Source organism: Eleutherodactylus coqui, chromosome 2 (assembly GCF_035609145.1).
Source record: "Eleutherodactylus coqui strain aEleCoq1 chromosome 2, aEleCoq1.hap1, whole genome shotgun sequence".
Classification (NCBI taxonomy): Eukaryota; Metazoa; Chordata; class Amphibia; order Anura; family Eleutherodactylidae; genus Eleutherodactylus; species Eleutherodactylus coqui.
The window spans coordinates 259,000,901-259,018,732 of record NC_089838.1 but is presented as its reverse complement, the minus strand read 5'-3'; the positions used below and the strand labels follow the sequence as shown (position 1 = coordinate 259,018,732).

Genomic DNA, 17,832 nt, shown 5'->3' with positions numbered 1-17,832 from the left:
CAATGTGAGAGTAAGTGATTTTCAATGGTTTCATTCCCATTTGCGATGTTTTCACTCATGCGATGTGGCGTTAAATAAATTGCAGCATGTCCTATCTTTTTGCCTTTTTTTTTCTTCTCTATATCTCCCATGTTTCCCTATTGAGCCTCCTTTTTATCGCATTGCAACACACAAACTTGCAATTTTTGTGCAAATCGTTTTTAACATTAGAAACTGCTATTGTCTATTGCAAGAAAAAGCATTGCTGAGACTCGGACATCTCATGAGCAAAGTTGTGACTTTCTCGCAGTGATATTTCAATCGCCAGTGTGAAGAAGCCCTTGGGGTACGTTCACACATAGTGGAAATGCTGCAGATTTTCTCAGCCTCAAAATTCACTTAGGCCCCCTGTCCACGGCTGTGATACCGCTGGCGAATCACGCCGGCTGAAGCTTTCAATAGCATTGCTATGGAAAGCGCCGACCCCGTGTCCACGAGCGGAGAAGCATTACGATTGTCCGCTCGCGACGGGCAATTCGCTGCATGCTGCGAATTGCCCTACTTCTCCGCGGTCAGCCTATCTATCAGATTAGGCTGACCGGCGGAGATTCATCTGCAGCTTCGGCTCCCGGGCGGCGGTTGCTGCGGCGGAGCTCCGCCGCTGGATACCGCAACGCCCGTAGACAGGGGGCTTTAACGTTTCATCCTTTCAAGGGAATGCGTGAAGTCTGCGGTGGATCTGCATCAAAATCCACTTCAATGGAGCGGATTTTGGCACAATCCTAATTCAGGTTTCCCCTATGTGTGAATGTACCTTTTTAATGTTTTTGCTTTAGTGTGAAAGCACAGGAAAGAAAATTGCTGGGGCATCTGTCAGGCGTTTAAGCGCCAGTCCGTCGTCCCGCGTGAAAAGGCCAGAGGCCAGTTTCACACTCTGTATTTTAATGCCCTTTAACGCCTTTTTGTGTGTTTTTTTTTTTTTTTTTTTTAAATCTGTCTATTTGTTATATATAACATTTTTTTTTATTTAAGGTTTTGGCAAAACTTTATTCCCCACTATTTTGCATATTTACATGTGTCTACTCTTCACCTTGTATTACATAGGTCTTACTCATTTTATGTTCTGGACAACAATAACCTTCAGCAGCTGTGGGACTGGTCGAAGCACAACCTCACCATCAAACAAGGCAAGATGTACTTTGCATTTAACCCCAGGCTTTGTTTGAAAGAGATCTATGATATGGAAAACGCAACAGGAACCAGAGGAAGGCAGTCTGAGCTGGACATAAATACCCGTAATAATGGCGATATGGCTCCTTGTAAGTACCACATTTCATATATATAGTAATACTAAACTGGCCGCTGTACCTGGATAGTCTAAATTGTGGCCGTGACCCACGGCTCGGTACTTTTATACTATTCCCAATCTTCTGCTGATGGTATAATAGTTTCTTCGGCACTCACGCTTGATGAAGCATTCTCCTGTCATTACAGTAGTAAGGCCTAAGGTCATTCGATATAGAGGAAATCATGAGTGGAGCTTGTAAGTATCTTCAGAAGTGGAGAAAAAAACAAAAAGGGACTTAAAAACTGAGCAGTGAGGTGAAAAACCAAAATTGCCTGTAAAGAGTATAAAGCGACTCTGCAGACTTTTTGCTTTCTTTCCTCAACATTTGTGAAGATCAAAGCTTTACTTTAATGAATGGAAACCCTTTACTATTATTCCGGTTCTGTCGACGTGTGGGGTCATGGCTAATGGCATAGGCTGGTTATAATCAATGGATGTGTTAGGTGTATATGTATAGGGAAGGAATGTGATTTACAGGGTTTATCAGGACTATATCATTGATGGCCTATCTTCAGTGGAATAGGGCTGAGCTCCAGTACCAGGCATATCCACAAGCTTAAGTACCGTGTTTCCCCAAAAATTAGACCCTGTCTTATATAAATTTTTGAATTTTTGCCCCAAAAGAGGCACAGGGTCTTATTGTCGGGGGTGTCTTATACTCACCTAGCAGGCGCTGTCCGGTTCAGTGAACAGCTGTGATTGGTGCATCGAGCGCTGGCTCTGATTGGCTGAGCTGCAGCCTTTGAGAGCCAATCAGAGCAATCTCTTGCTGGAGGCGGGATTTTCAAACCCCGTTACCAGCAAGAGGTGTTCTCTCAGCGGCTGACAATTGTACAGAAGCCTGCAGGGACACCTGAGAGCAGCGGGAGAAACCCAAATGGCACCTGCTAGGCGAGCACTGCTTTTTTTTTTTTTCATGTAGTGTAGCTAGGGTTTATTTTTGGGCTATGGCTTATATTTCAAGCCCCCCCCCCCCCCCCCCCCCCGAACATTGGCGTAGGTCTTACTTTCATGAAACACGTTCGATGCCGAGGTGAATGCTGACCATATATATTAATGCTCTGTAATGAACGTCCCTTGTTTCCACAGGTGCGACCTATACTCTGAATTTCATCTCTAACAGCACAAGTAAGAACAGAATAAAGTTGACGTGGGAGCGTTACCGGCCCAAGGACTATAGAGACCTCATCAGCTTCACTGTATACTATAAAGAAGCGTAAGTCCCGAACCCTTCCATGATGAAAAGTTTAGCTTTCCAATTTCCAAAGTTTCACATTTCCCTTTTGAAGATATTAGTTAACAGGGCTTTTTCCCCAATCCTGTTATTTGGTGATCTCCTTTTCTCATTTCAGCCCTGTTCCTAATGTGACAGAATATGACGGTCAGGATGCATGTGGGTCCAACAGTTGGAACATGGTGGATGTGGACCTGCCAGAAAACAAGGATCAGAACCCAGGGATTCTCTTGCAGGGTCTGAAGCCCTGGACTTCCTATGCAATCTTTGTAAAAGCCCTCACCTTGACCATGTTGGAAAACCATCAGATTCATGGAGCCAAGAGCAAAATTGTTTACATGCGTACGGACGCTGCAGGTAATCGGAAGGGAAATTGATTTTGCCTTTTGATATTTTTGCAATACATGTGAAAGATGGTCTGTACATTGCTTGGTCTTTAAACATGAAAAAGTCTCCTCACTCACTGCTCTACCTAAGGAGAAATTATAGCGTTCCTGACCCACATCACAGGCCTCTCGCTAGCCAAGCTACTACACACTGATGAGGGGCAAACACCCCGAAACAGCTGTCTGTGTATGGTTTTCTGGCTTGACTTTCAATTCCCAGTTGTTACAAGGCTTGTATCAAGAGTCTAACATTGACTTGCAGGAATGCTGCCTTCCAATAGGTGGCGCTGTAGCGGTATTCTTCCATCGCCCTTATCTGTATATACATATATTAGTGTGTGTGATCATCCATTAACGTACAGTACTTCTATCTAGTGTGTCTTTGCCAACTTTTGAGCATATGTAATAAGGCTGATAATGAAATCTAGTAAGAAGTGAGGGTTGTCTGCATCCACTAATGTGTCCATTTTTCTTTCAGTGCCCTCCACTCCTCTGGATGTCATCTCTGCCTCTAATTCATCCTTTCAGCTGATAGTGAGGTGGAAGCCTCCCTCTCTGCCAAATGGCAATCTCTCCTATTACATCGTGCGCTGGCAGCAACAGCCTCAGGATAGTTACCTGTACCAAGACAACTACTGCTCTAAAGGTGCTTGTCCTCATGCCAGGCTATTACTATGTATATAACATTTACAGCACAGTTTGCAATTTAACATCCCATAGAACAGAAAGAGATATTAAAATATCTTTGTAACTTTTTTTTTTTTTGTTAAACATTACTTTTATGACTGTGGCTACGTAACTCCCAGCAGAAGCCATTTAGATGGATGAGGTTTCTTGTTAGTATGAAGAATCCTCCCAGGCCTGATAGATATATATAGATATAGATATAGATATTTATATAAATTTTTTTTTTTTTTACATAGCACAATAGTTAACCGAACTCGTTGAAAAGACTCATCAACAACCCTATACATGTGACCACCTTGACTGATTTTTAGTTAGTGAAGCTCAGGATACTTTGATTTATAGGGTATTCTCATTTACGGTATATCTAAGCCTGTGTCACGCATACTCAAGATCGTGGCATTTTTACCACGATCTTGAGCGGCGTTTTCAAACACGTGTCACAGCGTTTGACAGCGCTATTTACTGCACCCCATCATTGTGATGGGTAATAAGGTGCGTAAAAAAGCGCTAAAACACGCGGAAAATAGAACAGACAGCACTCGAAAATTGCATATCTGCCACACCCCGTTGAAGTCAATGGTGGCGTTGTACCAAGGTAAGCACGGCGTTTAGGACACTGCGCTAGTCGCGGTAAAAAGTGGCATGTATGAGAGTGGCCTTAGGAAAGATGTGAGCTTCTGTAACTGCCATAGACTTCAGTGGAGGGAAGCACACAAGCCTGGATTACTTTTTGGTTAAAGTGTATATAGAAGGGAGCAAATGGGGGTCAGCGGATTGTCGTTCTCCCAATAAGTTAGAGGGTCCCACATGTGGGTGTATTTGCTGAGCTTTGATCTGAAATTTTTTTCAAAATGTAATGTGTATTTAACCCTTTGCAATCCAATTTTGGATTCAGGGTTTCCTAGGGGGCTTTCTCTTTCTGCCATTATACAATGGCACCACCTGCTGGCTAGAGCCAGTACTGCGGTATGGGACATGCTGGAGAGGCCCCCGACAACAGAGAGGCCAGTTATATACAGTAAGAATACCCTGCCGGACGTCTTCCGACATCGGAGCTGTACGGCCTTCAATCAGAATATCTCTAGACGTCAGACAGTGGATTGGAAAGGGTTAAATGTGCTAGAATCCATTTTTTCTTAGATACCCTTTTGCATTCATTTGTTGTTCTTTAGTTTCAGTTTCGGGTTTTGCCTTGCCGTTTTCAGTGCACTCTGTTTTGGGAAAGACCTTTTCTGTCAGGAACAGGTTTATTTGTCATCACTATTTTACTGGTTCTAACTGGTTTCTCCATTTCAGAGAAAGTCCCTAGTCGAAAATATGCTAATGGGACCATTGACATGGAGGAAGAAAATGAGCCACCTAAGCAGGATTCAGGAGATGGACATGATAAGGGAACTTGCTGTGCTTGTCCTAAAACGGAGGCCGAGAAAAAGGCTGAAAAGGACGAAGCCGAGTACAGGAAGGTGTTTGAGAACTTCCTGCACAACTCCATCTTTGTACCGAGGTAATTGGTACTGTGACTTTCGAATGAAGTTACACATCTTCACTATAATCTTAAAGGGGTTGTCCAAGATTACAAAGACCATGGCAGCTTTCTTTCTAGAAAAAAAGTTTTAAAGGGGTTGTCCCGTGCCGAAACGGGTTTTTTTTTTTTTTCAACCTTCCCCCCCGTTCGACGCGAGACAACCCCGATGCAGGGGTTAAAAAAGAACACCGGACAGCGCTTACCTGAATCCCCGCGCTCCGGTGACTTCTTACTTACCCGGTGATGATGGCCGCCGGCATCTTCTCCCTCCGTGGACCGCAGAGCTTCTGTGCGGTCCATTGCCGATTCCAGCCTCCTGATTGGCTGGAATCGGCACGTGACGGGGCGGAGCTACACGGAGCCCCATTGAGAAGATAAGAAGACCCGGACTGCGCAAGCGCGTCTAATTTGGCCATTGGACGGCGAAAATTAGACGGCAACCATGGAGACGAGGACGCCAGCAATGGAACAGGTAAGTGAATAACTTTTGATAACTTCTGTATGGCTCATAATTAATGCACAATGTACATTACAAAGTGCATTAATATGGCCATACAGAAGTGTATAGACCCACTTGCTGCCGCGGGACAACCCCTTTAACTGTCCATAGGTTGCATATGGTATTGCAGCTCGGCCCATTCACTTCAATGGAGCTGAATTGCAGTGTCAGAAACAAACCACAGACTGGTGTGGAGCTGTTTCTGGAATAAAGCAGCCAGATTCTTCTAATCCTGTGCAACGACTAAAACCCCTACCGCTGTATGTATCGGAATCTCTGTGCTTGTTTATAATGCACTTTATTTCCACTGTGAAAATTAATAAAATATTTGTTAATAAAACCCCCGACCGCTTCCCCTGAGCTGTGCTTGTTCAACTAGTTTTAAACAAGCATGGCTTTGGAGTAGGGGGATTGGAATGAAGCATTGTGACTGTAGAGGGGAGCCGCTTCTAAAGCGGAGTACCACTTCCTTGGTCGTCTTTTACATCCGACGCTCTTGGCTCCGGCTGCAGCCCAGTCCTGGACAGTATAAGATATGCCTACTCCAAAATAATGTATAAACAACACTTTAAGAAGACGAATATTTAAAACACTAAATCCAAGAAAAGGAAATGCCACTGAAGATGTCAGCGAATACATGGCAAGTAATGCAAAAATAAGGTCTAAAAAGTGGCAGGGCGTAATTGTGCACAAGTTACACAAATGAGGCTTAGATTTAAGTCCGGACTTGTATTGTACAATGTCCATAATACATTTAGAATCAATCCCAAAATACACACCGGTAAGAAACCTGCACTGAAGGCAATCCAAAAAAAGAGGGTACCAAGACCATTAACAATAACTACCACCTTTATGGGTCAATCCAACAAGGTACAACTACTAGTTGCCTAGATCTGTGAGTTATTGACCCACCTTGTATGGTACAATATCCAACGTTTACATAACGTTTTATTATTACATATCTGAACAGACTGAAGTAAACCCCACAGCTGCCATTTATGGCGCCCCGCTCACATTCCTGACAAATCTGCTGTATGCAGCGGTATGCATGGGGGATATTTTGTGATCAATTATACTTTGTGTGTTGTGGGCAATGTGTAATACTGATCTATCACTTGTAAGGGGCCAAAGCTTTATCTTATATATTGATGTTTTGTGCATAATTATCTCTTGCCGCTGCTTACACCTTATTTTTGCATTGGCTATTATGTATTTATATTGATTAGGGGGGGGGGGTCTGCTTTTCTTGGAATTTAGGATTTTTAATAGTGTTGTCCTTTTTAAGTTTTGTTTATATATTATTTTGGAGTGTGCATGATTTATGTTGTTGTTTTGACACTGGACCTTCACCTCCCATTTAATATTGAATGGTGCTCCCTTTATTTCATTCTTATGAGTTAGAGCGGAATGAATTGGGAGCTCCATATATTATACTCGCAGCTCTCACTTCATACTGTGAAGAACCATTTACACGGGACGTACATACTATATTACTGTTCAGATGGGTCGGTGACCCAGGGATTATTATGATCGCCAGATTTAGGGTTGGGAAGGAATTTTTTTTACCGTAGATGGAAAAAAAATGGCTTCTACCTCATTGGGGGTTTTTCCTTTTGCCTGGATCAATATTGAGTGGAGGTGGTAATGGGCTGAACTAGATAGACAGATGTCATTTTATTTTCAGCCTTACTGTTAGTGTTACAATTTGTTCATCTGATGGCCTTACAGAGTGTTCATTATTCCAAAGAGTATCTGTAACTGCAAAACCGATACGTTATTTACGCTGTCTGCTAACGCGGTTGTAAAGAAGGTACCTTATTACTGTTTTCTGTTCATCTCACCCACTTAAAAAAACCAATTAAAAGTAATCAAAAATGCATATGTACCCCAAATTCTACGACTGGAAAGAAGTATTCTTGCAAAAAAAAAGCAATCATCATACAGTTACATTGACAGAAATCTAGGATGGAGTCTTGGAATGCAGTAGTAGAAAAACAAATCTTTTTGTGTAAAAGTAGTAAAACATAATAAAAACTTTATACATTTAATATCACAGTAGCTATAGCAACCCATAAAATTACACTGCATGTAAAAAATATATTGCAGGAAAACGGCAAATATGATGTTTTTTTTTTTTTTATAAAACTGCAAAATTGCAGTTTTTTCTAAAACCTTTTCAGCCCCCAGCCCCAGTAAAATGTAATGAAAACTTCTTCCGTCGAGTATATGTACTCCAAAATGATTCACAGGAAAACGAATTCTGCTTGTAAAATGACATCCTCCAGCTACATTGGATATAATAGTGACCGCTATGGCTGCTCTAGTTAATTGAGACATTAATTCAAAGTCCACAATAAAAGCGCGGCATGGCTGGCAGCATTTTCCCAATGTTAGGGGAATAAATTAGGGGGTTTTTGTCGCAACCCTGACAACCTCTGTATAAGAGCACTTGTGTTTTTGGAGACCTGCAGAAAATGCCTTACCAGCCAGGGCAAGTGGCTAGCAGCTGCTTATGTGCCCCTCGTTGGCCGCTACATGGGAATTGTAGTGATAATGCAGCGATTGGAATAAATTGGAAGAAGTTATCGGCAGCACATCCATAGTGAAATCTATCTGTATGTATTGGCGCTCTCACTCACCGGCATTGGCCTCCGTTAACCATTTCTGTCTCTCGGTTCCGTTTGAGGAGCAGAGAAATGGCAATAAAAATGGAATTAAATGTTTCTGCTGTTTTCCACATTGATCTCAGTGGGTTTAAAAAAAAACAACTATTTCCTTTTAATTCCATTTCATTTACATTTTTCAAACAGAAATGTAACGGAATATAAATGAAAAAAAGTTAATTGAAATCAATGGGGGAAAACAGAAAGGTGTTATTCCTTTTTTAATTCCGTTTCTTCTCCTCAAACAGAACAGAGAAACTGGAATGGTTATGGGGTACCTGCACTTTCACTTTGAAGCACCTGTCGTCCGTGTTCGTCTCCTTCTGGTAGCTGAAGAAGGCCCCGTATAGTCTATATCAGTGCTAAATGTGGCCGTTTTCAGCTGCCAGAAGGAGACGGACGACAGAGCAGAAGCACTGTGAAGTGAAAGTGCAGGTACTCTTTAGCTAGAGCTAGCACCAGTGTGAACAAGCTCTTACCCTTTGGTGGCTGAAATGGGGAAAGCAGCTTAATTGCTTTTGTTAAGTATTTCTCATATATTGCACAATAATAGTGTGATAGATGAAGGGGCTGGGTCCACCGGAGTAAGGCTGCATGTCCACGGGCGTGAATCTGACGGTGGATCACGCTGTGTGAAGCGCAGCCGCGGCATCCACGATTGGAGAATCATAGCGATTCTCCGCTCGCGGGATCTAAATCGCAGCATGCCGCGGTTTGCCATGATTCTCCGTGGTGAGCCTATCTGTCAGGTAGGCTCACCGCTGAGACCTGGCAGCGCTTCCCCCTTGTCCTCCGCGGTGGAATATCGCAATGGACGTGGACAGGGGGCCTTAGAACTGCTGCTAGTTACTGGCTCTTGGTTCTGGCTCATAGAGGCAGGTACTCAGCAGGAGAGGACCCCCAGTGATGTCTATATACTCAAAAAGGGCATATGGAACTGTGTTCTCTAGATGAGACGACAACTTTCACCTCTGCTAACTCAGGTTTGTCCGGGGATTTAAAAATGAGGGCTTTTTGGTTTGTTTTATACTCCAATACACCAATGGATTCCAGTTGAGCACTACAAAATTTACACAATGTCCCTGTTGCTTTATTCTTCACTACTTATAAGATATTTGCTGTCTATTAGAGATGAGCGAGCGTACTCGGATAAGCGGTACTCGCTCGAGTAATTGGCTTTATCCGAGTACCGCTGTGCTCGGGGCTAAAGATTCGGGTGCCGGCACGGAGCGGGGAGCTGCAGGGGAGAGCGGGGAGGAACAGAGGGGAGATCTTTCTCTCCCTCTCTCCCGCCCGCTCTCCCCTGCTCCCCGCTGCGACTCACCTGTCAGCCGCAGCGGCACCCGAATCTTTAGCCCCGAGCACAGCGGTACTCGGATAAAGCCAATTACTCGAGCGAGTACCGCTTATCCGAGTACGCTCGCTCATCTCTACTGTCTATTAATGGAAATGTTTGCTTATTTACATAAAAAGGCTAAAACCTCACGTTTTCCCTGCGCAAGCCACTGTTGGGGTTGAGGGAAACAAGGTTAATGCTTTTTCCCTACATAATCGCCATGTTGTAACTGTGCCTTGTGTAGCTGCAGAACCCTTTCATACATCGGCCAATCCCAGTAGGCGCACTGTAAAAGTTTTCAACATTACACAAGCAGAACTCCGTGGGCCTTAGACACAAATATATGTATAAAACGTGATGGCCTAAAACTGGCTTAAAAATGTTCCACAAGAGGCAGGAGAAGCGAGATACCGCTGTAGGAGGAATGTGAAGCGGGATTGTCTATAATCCTACCTGACAAGTTCAGGCAGCCCAGAGAGAAGAAAAGTTTGTCCAAAGGGGGGTTGATGAAAAACAATGGAAGGGCCCGATTTCTATTGTATAACCTGAAATGCATCCCTTTCCATATTAACCCCTTTTGCACGATTGTTTCCCATTACGTATGCCCTGCATATATGACCTCTGCAGTTATGTGCCGTCTTGATCCTCTTAAAAGGGCGTTCTGCTTTTAGCAATGCAATGTAAATTTTGTTATTTACTTTCAAGTGGACTAAAAAAACCAAAAAGCTTGGATGCATGTCTCCTTCCACCACAGCTATCAGCGCGGTCTTGTAAGGCGCTTGATCATCACGTGACCAGGACAGATTTTTTTTTTTTTTAGTCCCTGGAAGTAAACGCTGAAGGTTTCTATTGAGTTAATGCAAGCAGAGATCCTGAGCACGGTGAGGATTTTCTACAGAAAGTATATTAGAAAGTTGAGTAACTTCTTATTATACAATGAAACTCGCCCCAGTGTATCTTATAGTGAACAACGAAGCATTGATTTGCACTGTGTGTGGCATTTGCATCTTCAGAATATGTTGTTCAATTACAATTAGGTCCTAACAAATCAAAAATTTTAAAAGTTGGGGTAAACTCTTTTTCGAAAGTCGGTCACATTCTCTAAATGCTTTAAATGTGATACCTTGTTAGGTTCAGATTGACCCTTAAAGGGAATCTGTTACCTACTATAGCCCTATAAGCTAAGTTAATGGGCTAACAGGAGGTGACATGCTGAGTCCAGGAATGTCAGCCTAAAGGAGCTTTTACACGCAAAGACAATCTTTCAAACAACTTAAAGATTTAGCGATCTATTTGTATAAAGTGGCCATTAACACTTTATCATCTTCATTTGCATATAAAAATGCCTGCAAGAGTTGTTTGCAGAGCCCAGCTTGTTTTTAAATACATGCCCAGCTGTGTAAACAGCTTCATTGTTCTCCTCGCAGCTGCCGGCAGATTGCATTGTTCTCTCCCAGCTAGCGTAAACATGCCATAGAGAGAACAGTGTGCGGTCTATTGAGAAATAATTGTGTTTTTTTTATCTCTCAGTGGCTGAACCATGGATTTTAACTTAACCTTAAAATCATCGTTCAAACGAAAACTACATGATGCCCGTGTTTACATGTAACGATTATTGTTCATTTTCGGCCGTTTGAATAAATTTTGAGCGATAATTGTTGCGTGTACAAGGGCCTTTATACTTGCCTCCGCTATCATTCCGCTGGTGTTTCAGTACTGGAAGCCTTCTAATTTTATAATGGGCGAACTACTTTGTAGGGCTGCTCAATTCACTGAGCGGCGGCTTTCAGCACCCACGCCGGGTAACGATGAGGGAGGTAAACATAACCCTTTCATTCCTGGATCCAACGGCTCACCTAGTTTTAGCCCATAAGCTTAGCTCGTAGGGCTAAAAGTAGGTGACCGAATCCAGTGTAAATGGCAGCTAGATACTAAGTGTTTGTAAGCAGTGAGTGAAGCAGAGACATAAATTAATCCATCACTCAACACGTTCTCTGTTAATACTAGATTACGTTTCCTGCCCAATTTTGGGAGGGGTCCTTGACTATTCTGTCTATTTGAGGAGTGTGTAAAACATACACAACAGTGTGATGAATGTACACGGTGGATGTCATGAATTCATCCTGCCTTGGCTTGCCTGCGGATTTAGAAGGCAAAATTGTTATCGCAGAGGAAGTGAATATAAGTAGACAAGTGATCCTCATTTGCCCTCATAAGCGGTGGAGGAGCAGACTGTGCCTCCTAGCCATACCTGACTGGGGGCTCTGTTTCTCCATGTACCTGACGTACACACAAAGTGGTTGTGTCCCTGATATGTCCAAAGTAATCTCAAACCACTTTATTAGATCAACAGTGGTTAATTTCATAATCCAACTCACTTGCCCTGGGTTGGGGCGGGGAAACCGGAGACCATCATGCAACCAGACGCTTGGCTGATTAATTAGCCCATGGGTCACACCACTGATCCCTTTATCTCTGATATTTTATACATCCTTCTTGCTTTCAGTGACTAATGCTATGTAGTTTAATCTGTGATACTATGTTCTAAAGTTGGCCATACACATTGGTCAGTCCCACCGATATCAGCCATCTAATGTGTATGGAGGTGTCCCAAATCTCTCCCAACAGCTGATATCAGGGGAAAAGAGGTTTGGGCATTCTGGATTTTAACATTCCTGTTCCTCTTGTTCTCATTGGAGATGAGCTGCCAGCAGAGATGTCTGGTGGTGACTTATTCTCTTATACCTATTGAAAGCATGTGCACGCACACTCCGCCGAGCAGGCATTTGTTTGGGAGGGGTTGGGAATAATACCTTTTGGTCCAACACTCAACTGTCTAAGGGCTGGTGCACATGGAGCGTCTTTTCTGGGCTCAGTCACACGGGCGCATCGGCGCCCTTGTTCCTGCACTATAAGACGGCCACACCGCAGGTGCGGACGACTTTCCACACCGCCGGAAGAAAGAACACATGACTGGCTCCATTGCCGGTCATGTGTTCTTTCTTCCGACGGTGTGAAGAGTCGTCTGCACCTGCAGTGCGGCTGTCTTTTTCGTGCAGTAACATGGGCGCATCGGCGCCTGGATGCGCCCGTGTGACTGAGCCCTCTATCTGTATTACATCTATTTTTTTACGGGCAACATAAACGTCATGAATTTGCATTGGGATATGCAGGTGAGCATTTTTTTCACACACCCGACGGGTCATCAGGAACATGAATCGCCCATAAAAGTCGATTTGGATCACGTAAAAAGCAGCAATTACGCCGTTGTATGCATAATTACTGGGTTTTTACTCCTGTTGCCAGGGTAAAAACAATAGTGGCATCAATGGGGCTGCCTGCCGTTTTTGTGCGTGGATGAAAAACACAGTGAATACGGATGCAACACTTGTAAAAAAAAAAACTACTTATGCACCAAAAATGCACTGAATTCACCCACATTTGCAATGAAAATAGTGCCGTCTTCACGCCTCAAAATTGCATACACCGGTTTGCATGAGCCCTAAGGTGTATGGCCACCTTAATACCCTGAAACTCCAGTTTATTTCTTTCCTGGTTGGTTTCCTCAAGTAGCAGCAATGAGCCAGAGTACAGGTTAAGAAGATTTCCATTATCGGTGGTGGGGGTTGGACTCCTCTTATTCAACTGGCCTCCGTCTACTCTACTGATCTTCTTTTGTTCAACTTGCTAGGCCCGATCGCAGACGTCGTGACGTGTTCGCTGTTGGCAATGCAAGTTTGGCTGGCTATAGCAAAAATGGCACAACACAAGACCTCTCTAATACATCCGACTCTGAACCAAAGGAGATGGAGTATCCATTCTTCGAGACAAAGATTGACCATAAATACCAGAGAACTGTTATCTCAAACTTACTGCCATTCACTTTGTACCGTATCGATATCCATAGCTGTAACCATGAAGCAGAAAGGCTCGGTTGCAGTGCTTCTAACTTTGTGTTTGCCCGAACCATGCCTGCAGGTGAGCTCTTAGAAAATACTGTCTAGTAACCTGTGATTGAAGAATGCTATTCACACTAATATAGATGTCTGCAAACAGTTGTGTAGTGCTTACTTTTTTTGTATTGGTCTTTGTTTCTTTTGTTTGTATTGCACCAACATATTCTGCAGTGCTGTACTCACATTGTCGTCACTCTTATAGCAGTCCTTGTCTACAATGGGCCTACAATCTAATTTCGCAGTATGGCATTAACCCACACAAGCATGGACTGAACATAGTAACTCCACGCAGAATTGTGGGGTTTTATTTTATTATTCCTCCCTCCTTTTGATCAATTTGTAATTTGTGCTTAAAGCAACCCTCTGGTCAGAAGGGGGTTATATTACTTGCAATTGGTCCTCTGTGTCATGATCCTTCTGACCCTCCAATTCCGAGCTTTGCTTTCTAACTATCTAATGTGCTACTCTCTGCTTGGCCTGTTTTGATCATATGAGCAACGTTGGCCAATCAGAGAGCAGGTGTAGTGCATCGGTAATCTAACACTACCCAATACACTGTGTGGGTTAGGTAGCTGTATGATTGGATGATCAAAACCAGTGCCTGGCAGATTGGAGGGACCACAACACAGGAGACCAATAGCAGGTAACGTAACTCCCCCGTCCAGTCCATGGACAGACTTTTCTTAAAGTTGCTAGTAGTGACACAGGGGATTCAGCTGCTGAGTTAGCCAACAATATTGTTCTGCCCTGGCTTGTGATCCTGTTGATCCATACTTGGTTGAGTAGGACTGTAGGTACTTTAATAAATAAAAATAATGCATTCACCGGATTTTGCTTTTGTGTTTTCAGTTGGTGCCGATAACATACCTGGAACCATCACCGTTGAGGAATCCGATGATAATGCAGTCATCGTCTTGAAGTGGCCGGAACCCACCAATCCCAATGGACTCATCCTTATGTATGATATTGAGTACAAACAGCAGGGGGAGGTAAGATGTCCCCATAGAGGAAGACCAAATAATGTCATCTGAGACCTCCCAGCCTGAGTTGAAGTCATTTTCTCCAGGGCCCTCTTCTACTATGCCTGTAGCTATGTAGCATGTAATCAATGATTGAATCAGATTGTAATGGATTCCTACCCTGTGACTACCATGACCAACCAATTTTGAATAAATCGGCTTCATCTTCAGTCAACCTCTCACAGTTTTCCTTTAGCGTAGTACAGTCTGATTTATGTGATACGCAGTCTGGTGGGCCAAGTTGCAGTTGTGTCTTTTTCGTCTGTCTGTAGCCAGATAATGAAGGAAAAGGAGAAGCAAAACACATTATTAGTTGAAAATTCGTTCTGATTTACATGAGCACTGCTAATCTTGTGTCTATTCTCCATTACAGCCTCTCAGCAGTGAATGTGTCTCCAGACATGACTACATTAAGATGGGAGGTGCCAGACTTACTAGACTAAACCCAGGCAACTACACTGCACAGGTGCGGGCTATATCGCTCTCCGGGAATGGGTCCTACACAGAGATGGTGTCCTTCTATGTGAAGGAGAAAGGTAAGTAGCATCTCGGAAGATCTGCTGTGGGTACGGATATTGTATTGTATACATCATGTAGCATAAAGCAAGGCATCTCATGCTCTACGAGACGGCTTGTGGCATGGTCCTTACCACTTTTACATCTTCATGTGCCAAAAACAATATCTGCTCCACCAGCTCTCTTACAACAAGTAATTATCTCTTCCCCTTAAAAGCCACAGCAATAGGCACTGATGTAAGTATAGAGACTCGTACGTCTATACCGTTGGGAACACACAGCGTGCTGCGTTCATGTTTGGGAATTAGTCCTACATGGAGAAGTGTCAAAGAAAGCCATACTACTCTTCACTTGGGCACAGTTGCTGGTTTGGCTTAAAATGTGCATACGGTGACTGCACTGTGTGTGGCCTTGGTGTCCTTTCGTTGACCGTGTCCCTTCAGGTTGATTTTAAGTAACAATTATATACATTGTCTATATGTTAAAGTGACAAGTGCATAAATCTACGTACATCCTCCTCTGCGGGAAGGGCCTATTCTTGGTGTTATGTAAACCGTTCTCCTGGGTCCTTTCCAGTCTCTTCCGTGAGGCTCGGTTTACATCCACTTAGAGCCTTTCATCAAAAATATACTGTGTATTGTGAGTAGTTACCATACCTCCGATAGAAGGCTCTGACATGTTACATGTGACATACATACATACATACATACATACATACATACATACATACATACATACATACATACATAATTACTCACTCACTTACTCACTGGAGTCCAAAAGAACGCTCTTCTGGCCTGTGTTCGGTGAATGAAGCCCTATAGATACATTCAGCATGTACATGGGTGCTTTTCCCAGTGCATCTGCTAATGTAGGGCTTGACGTAATGTGAACAGGCCTTGCATGACCATTTGTTTTCTCTCCTTCCCTTTGCAGTTATTGAAATTGACAATCTCTTGCACCTGGCTGTGATTCTACCCGTGACCACGGTGTTTTTGCTTGTGATAGTCTCTCTCATCGCCTGCTACGTTACAAAAAAGAGGTAAGACTCGTGTGAGGATGAGTTGTAAGAGCGAAGGGAACTATTCTGGTGGTGTTCCTAGGGACATCACTTCACTCATTGCATAACCTTTTATATACACGTCCATTTAGCTCTACGTGTTTTCTAGGACTTCCTTCAAATAGAAAAGTTGTCGTTAGAGTGATTATATAGGGGGCTTCATATATGACAATTAGCACATGCAACCACTCAGATCACATTTCATTGGAAAAATTAATAGCAGAGGTCATTAATGGTGGTTATGGGCAACACTTTCCGATGTTGTCCAGGCTAGATAGTAGATTTCCTATCTGATCACATTGTGTCATGCAGCCTGGTGCCAAATCATCCCATATTTTCATTTTTGTTTACTTATGTAATTGTCACTTGAGTCATGAGGTTTAGGGAATTGTGCCCCTTTTACACGGGCCGATTCTCGTTTGTCCGAGCGAGTGAGCTGACGACGACCTCCCGGTTCTTGTTCGTTGTTCAGCCGTTACAATGTTTTACTTTGTGTCTGTCTTTGTCATCTTGTGATCGTTGCTCCTACCGAGGGAGAGGAGGCGCTTGTTTTGTGACGAGTGCTGTTTGTAGAAGGATGTCCTCTAAGGCCACCTTTGTTGTGTTGGGTAGAGTACGCACGTGTCCGGACCTGCCTAGAGTTGATTCTGTTGTGTCAATTTCAAGGTGCGAAAGCAAAAATCAGTTCTGCCTTTATAGCCGTCATTATTTATTTATTTTTGCAAAAAGTGCATCTGTTGTATCTGTAGGATTTGAAAGATGCTCGTTAGAAGAGTCTCCTTTTTTGCCTTTTTTTTCCCCTTTTGAATCCATATTTGTGTGAATGACTGTTTTTTTGTTATAGTCATTGATCTCTTGTTCCTCAATATCTTCTAAACTGCTTTAAAGTCTATGTCCTCCTTCACAACCAAATTTTTTTGTTTTCAGTTTTGCAATAAATCTACAATGAAAAAATATATAGCAACTTTGCAATAGGCTTCCTGTAGGTCTAGAGGAAAAAAAGGTTTCTACACCGACCTAGACGGGGTTCTTTACTGTAAGAGCAGTGAGACTATGGAACTCTCTGCCTGAGGATGTGGTAATGGTGAATTCGCTAAGAGTTAGAGAGGCCTAAACACCTTTCTTGCGTGTAATAATGTTACATGTTATAGTCACTGACTACTTCAGAAGGGTTGTTAAGAAGAATTTTTTTTATTTTTTTTTTATACCTAAAATGAGGAAAAGTGGCTTTTACTTCATGTTTTCGTTTGCCTTCCTCTGGCTTGTAGAATAGTAGGCAGAACTGGATGGATGTTTTTTTTTGTTTTCTTTCTAGTCTTAAAAAATTACTGATAGGTAAAATTTAGTAAAAAATTTGTATCGTTTTGTTTCTAGAACTCCTATTCAAACTGAGCATAACAGACATCAAGCCAGTTCTGTGTAGTGTAATCGTGCAGTCTCATACTTTTTTTATTTGTCCCTCACAATGGGCTAATGTAGATTTGTTAGGTTAAGGTACCTTTACACGGGACAACTGTCATTGGGTGCATAGGCGCTCAACAGCTGTCCCGGGGACTATCACTCCTGTGTGAAAGCATGAATGAAGAATGGCGGCATAGAGCACAGGAGATCTCTTCCAGCTGCC

At 43.0% G+C, this 17,832-nt stretch overlaps 1 protein-coding gene across 2 annotated transcripts in view; it reads left to right on the top strand.

Annotated features, from left to right (window-relative positions):
* Nucleotides 1-17,832, top strand: part of IGF1R (insulin like growth factor 1 receptor) — a 155,738-nt gene that overhangs the window by 115,480 nt on the left and 22,426 nt on the right. For both annotated transcript variants that reach the window (XM_066592847.1, XM_066592846.1), the window contains exons 6-14: nt 1,084-1,298; nt 2,417-2,543; nt 2,680-2,918; nt 3,426-3,593; nt 4,931-5,138; nt 13,349-13,635; nt 14,463-14,602; nt 15,006-15,168; nt 16,085-16,190. In XM_066592847.1, the coding sequence (XP_066448944.1) occupies nt 1,084-1,298; nt 2,417-2,543; nt 2,680-2,918; nt 3,426-3,593; nt 4,931-5,138; nt 13,349-13,635; nt 14,463-14,602; nt 15,006-15,168; nt 16,085-16,190 (1,653 nt within the window). The remainder of the gene's footprint in view (nt 1-1,083; nt 1,299-2,416; nt 2,544-2,679; nt 2,919-3,425; nt 3,594-4,930; nt 5,139-13,348; nt 13,636-14,462; nt 14,603-15,005; nt 15,169-16,084; nt 16,191-17,832) is intronic.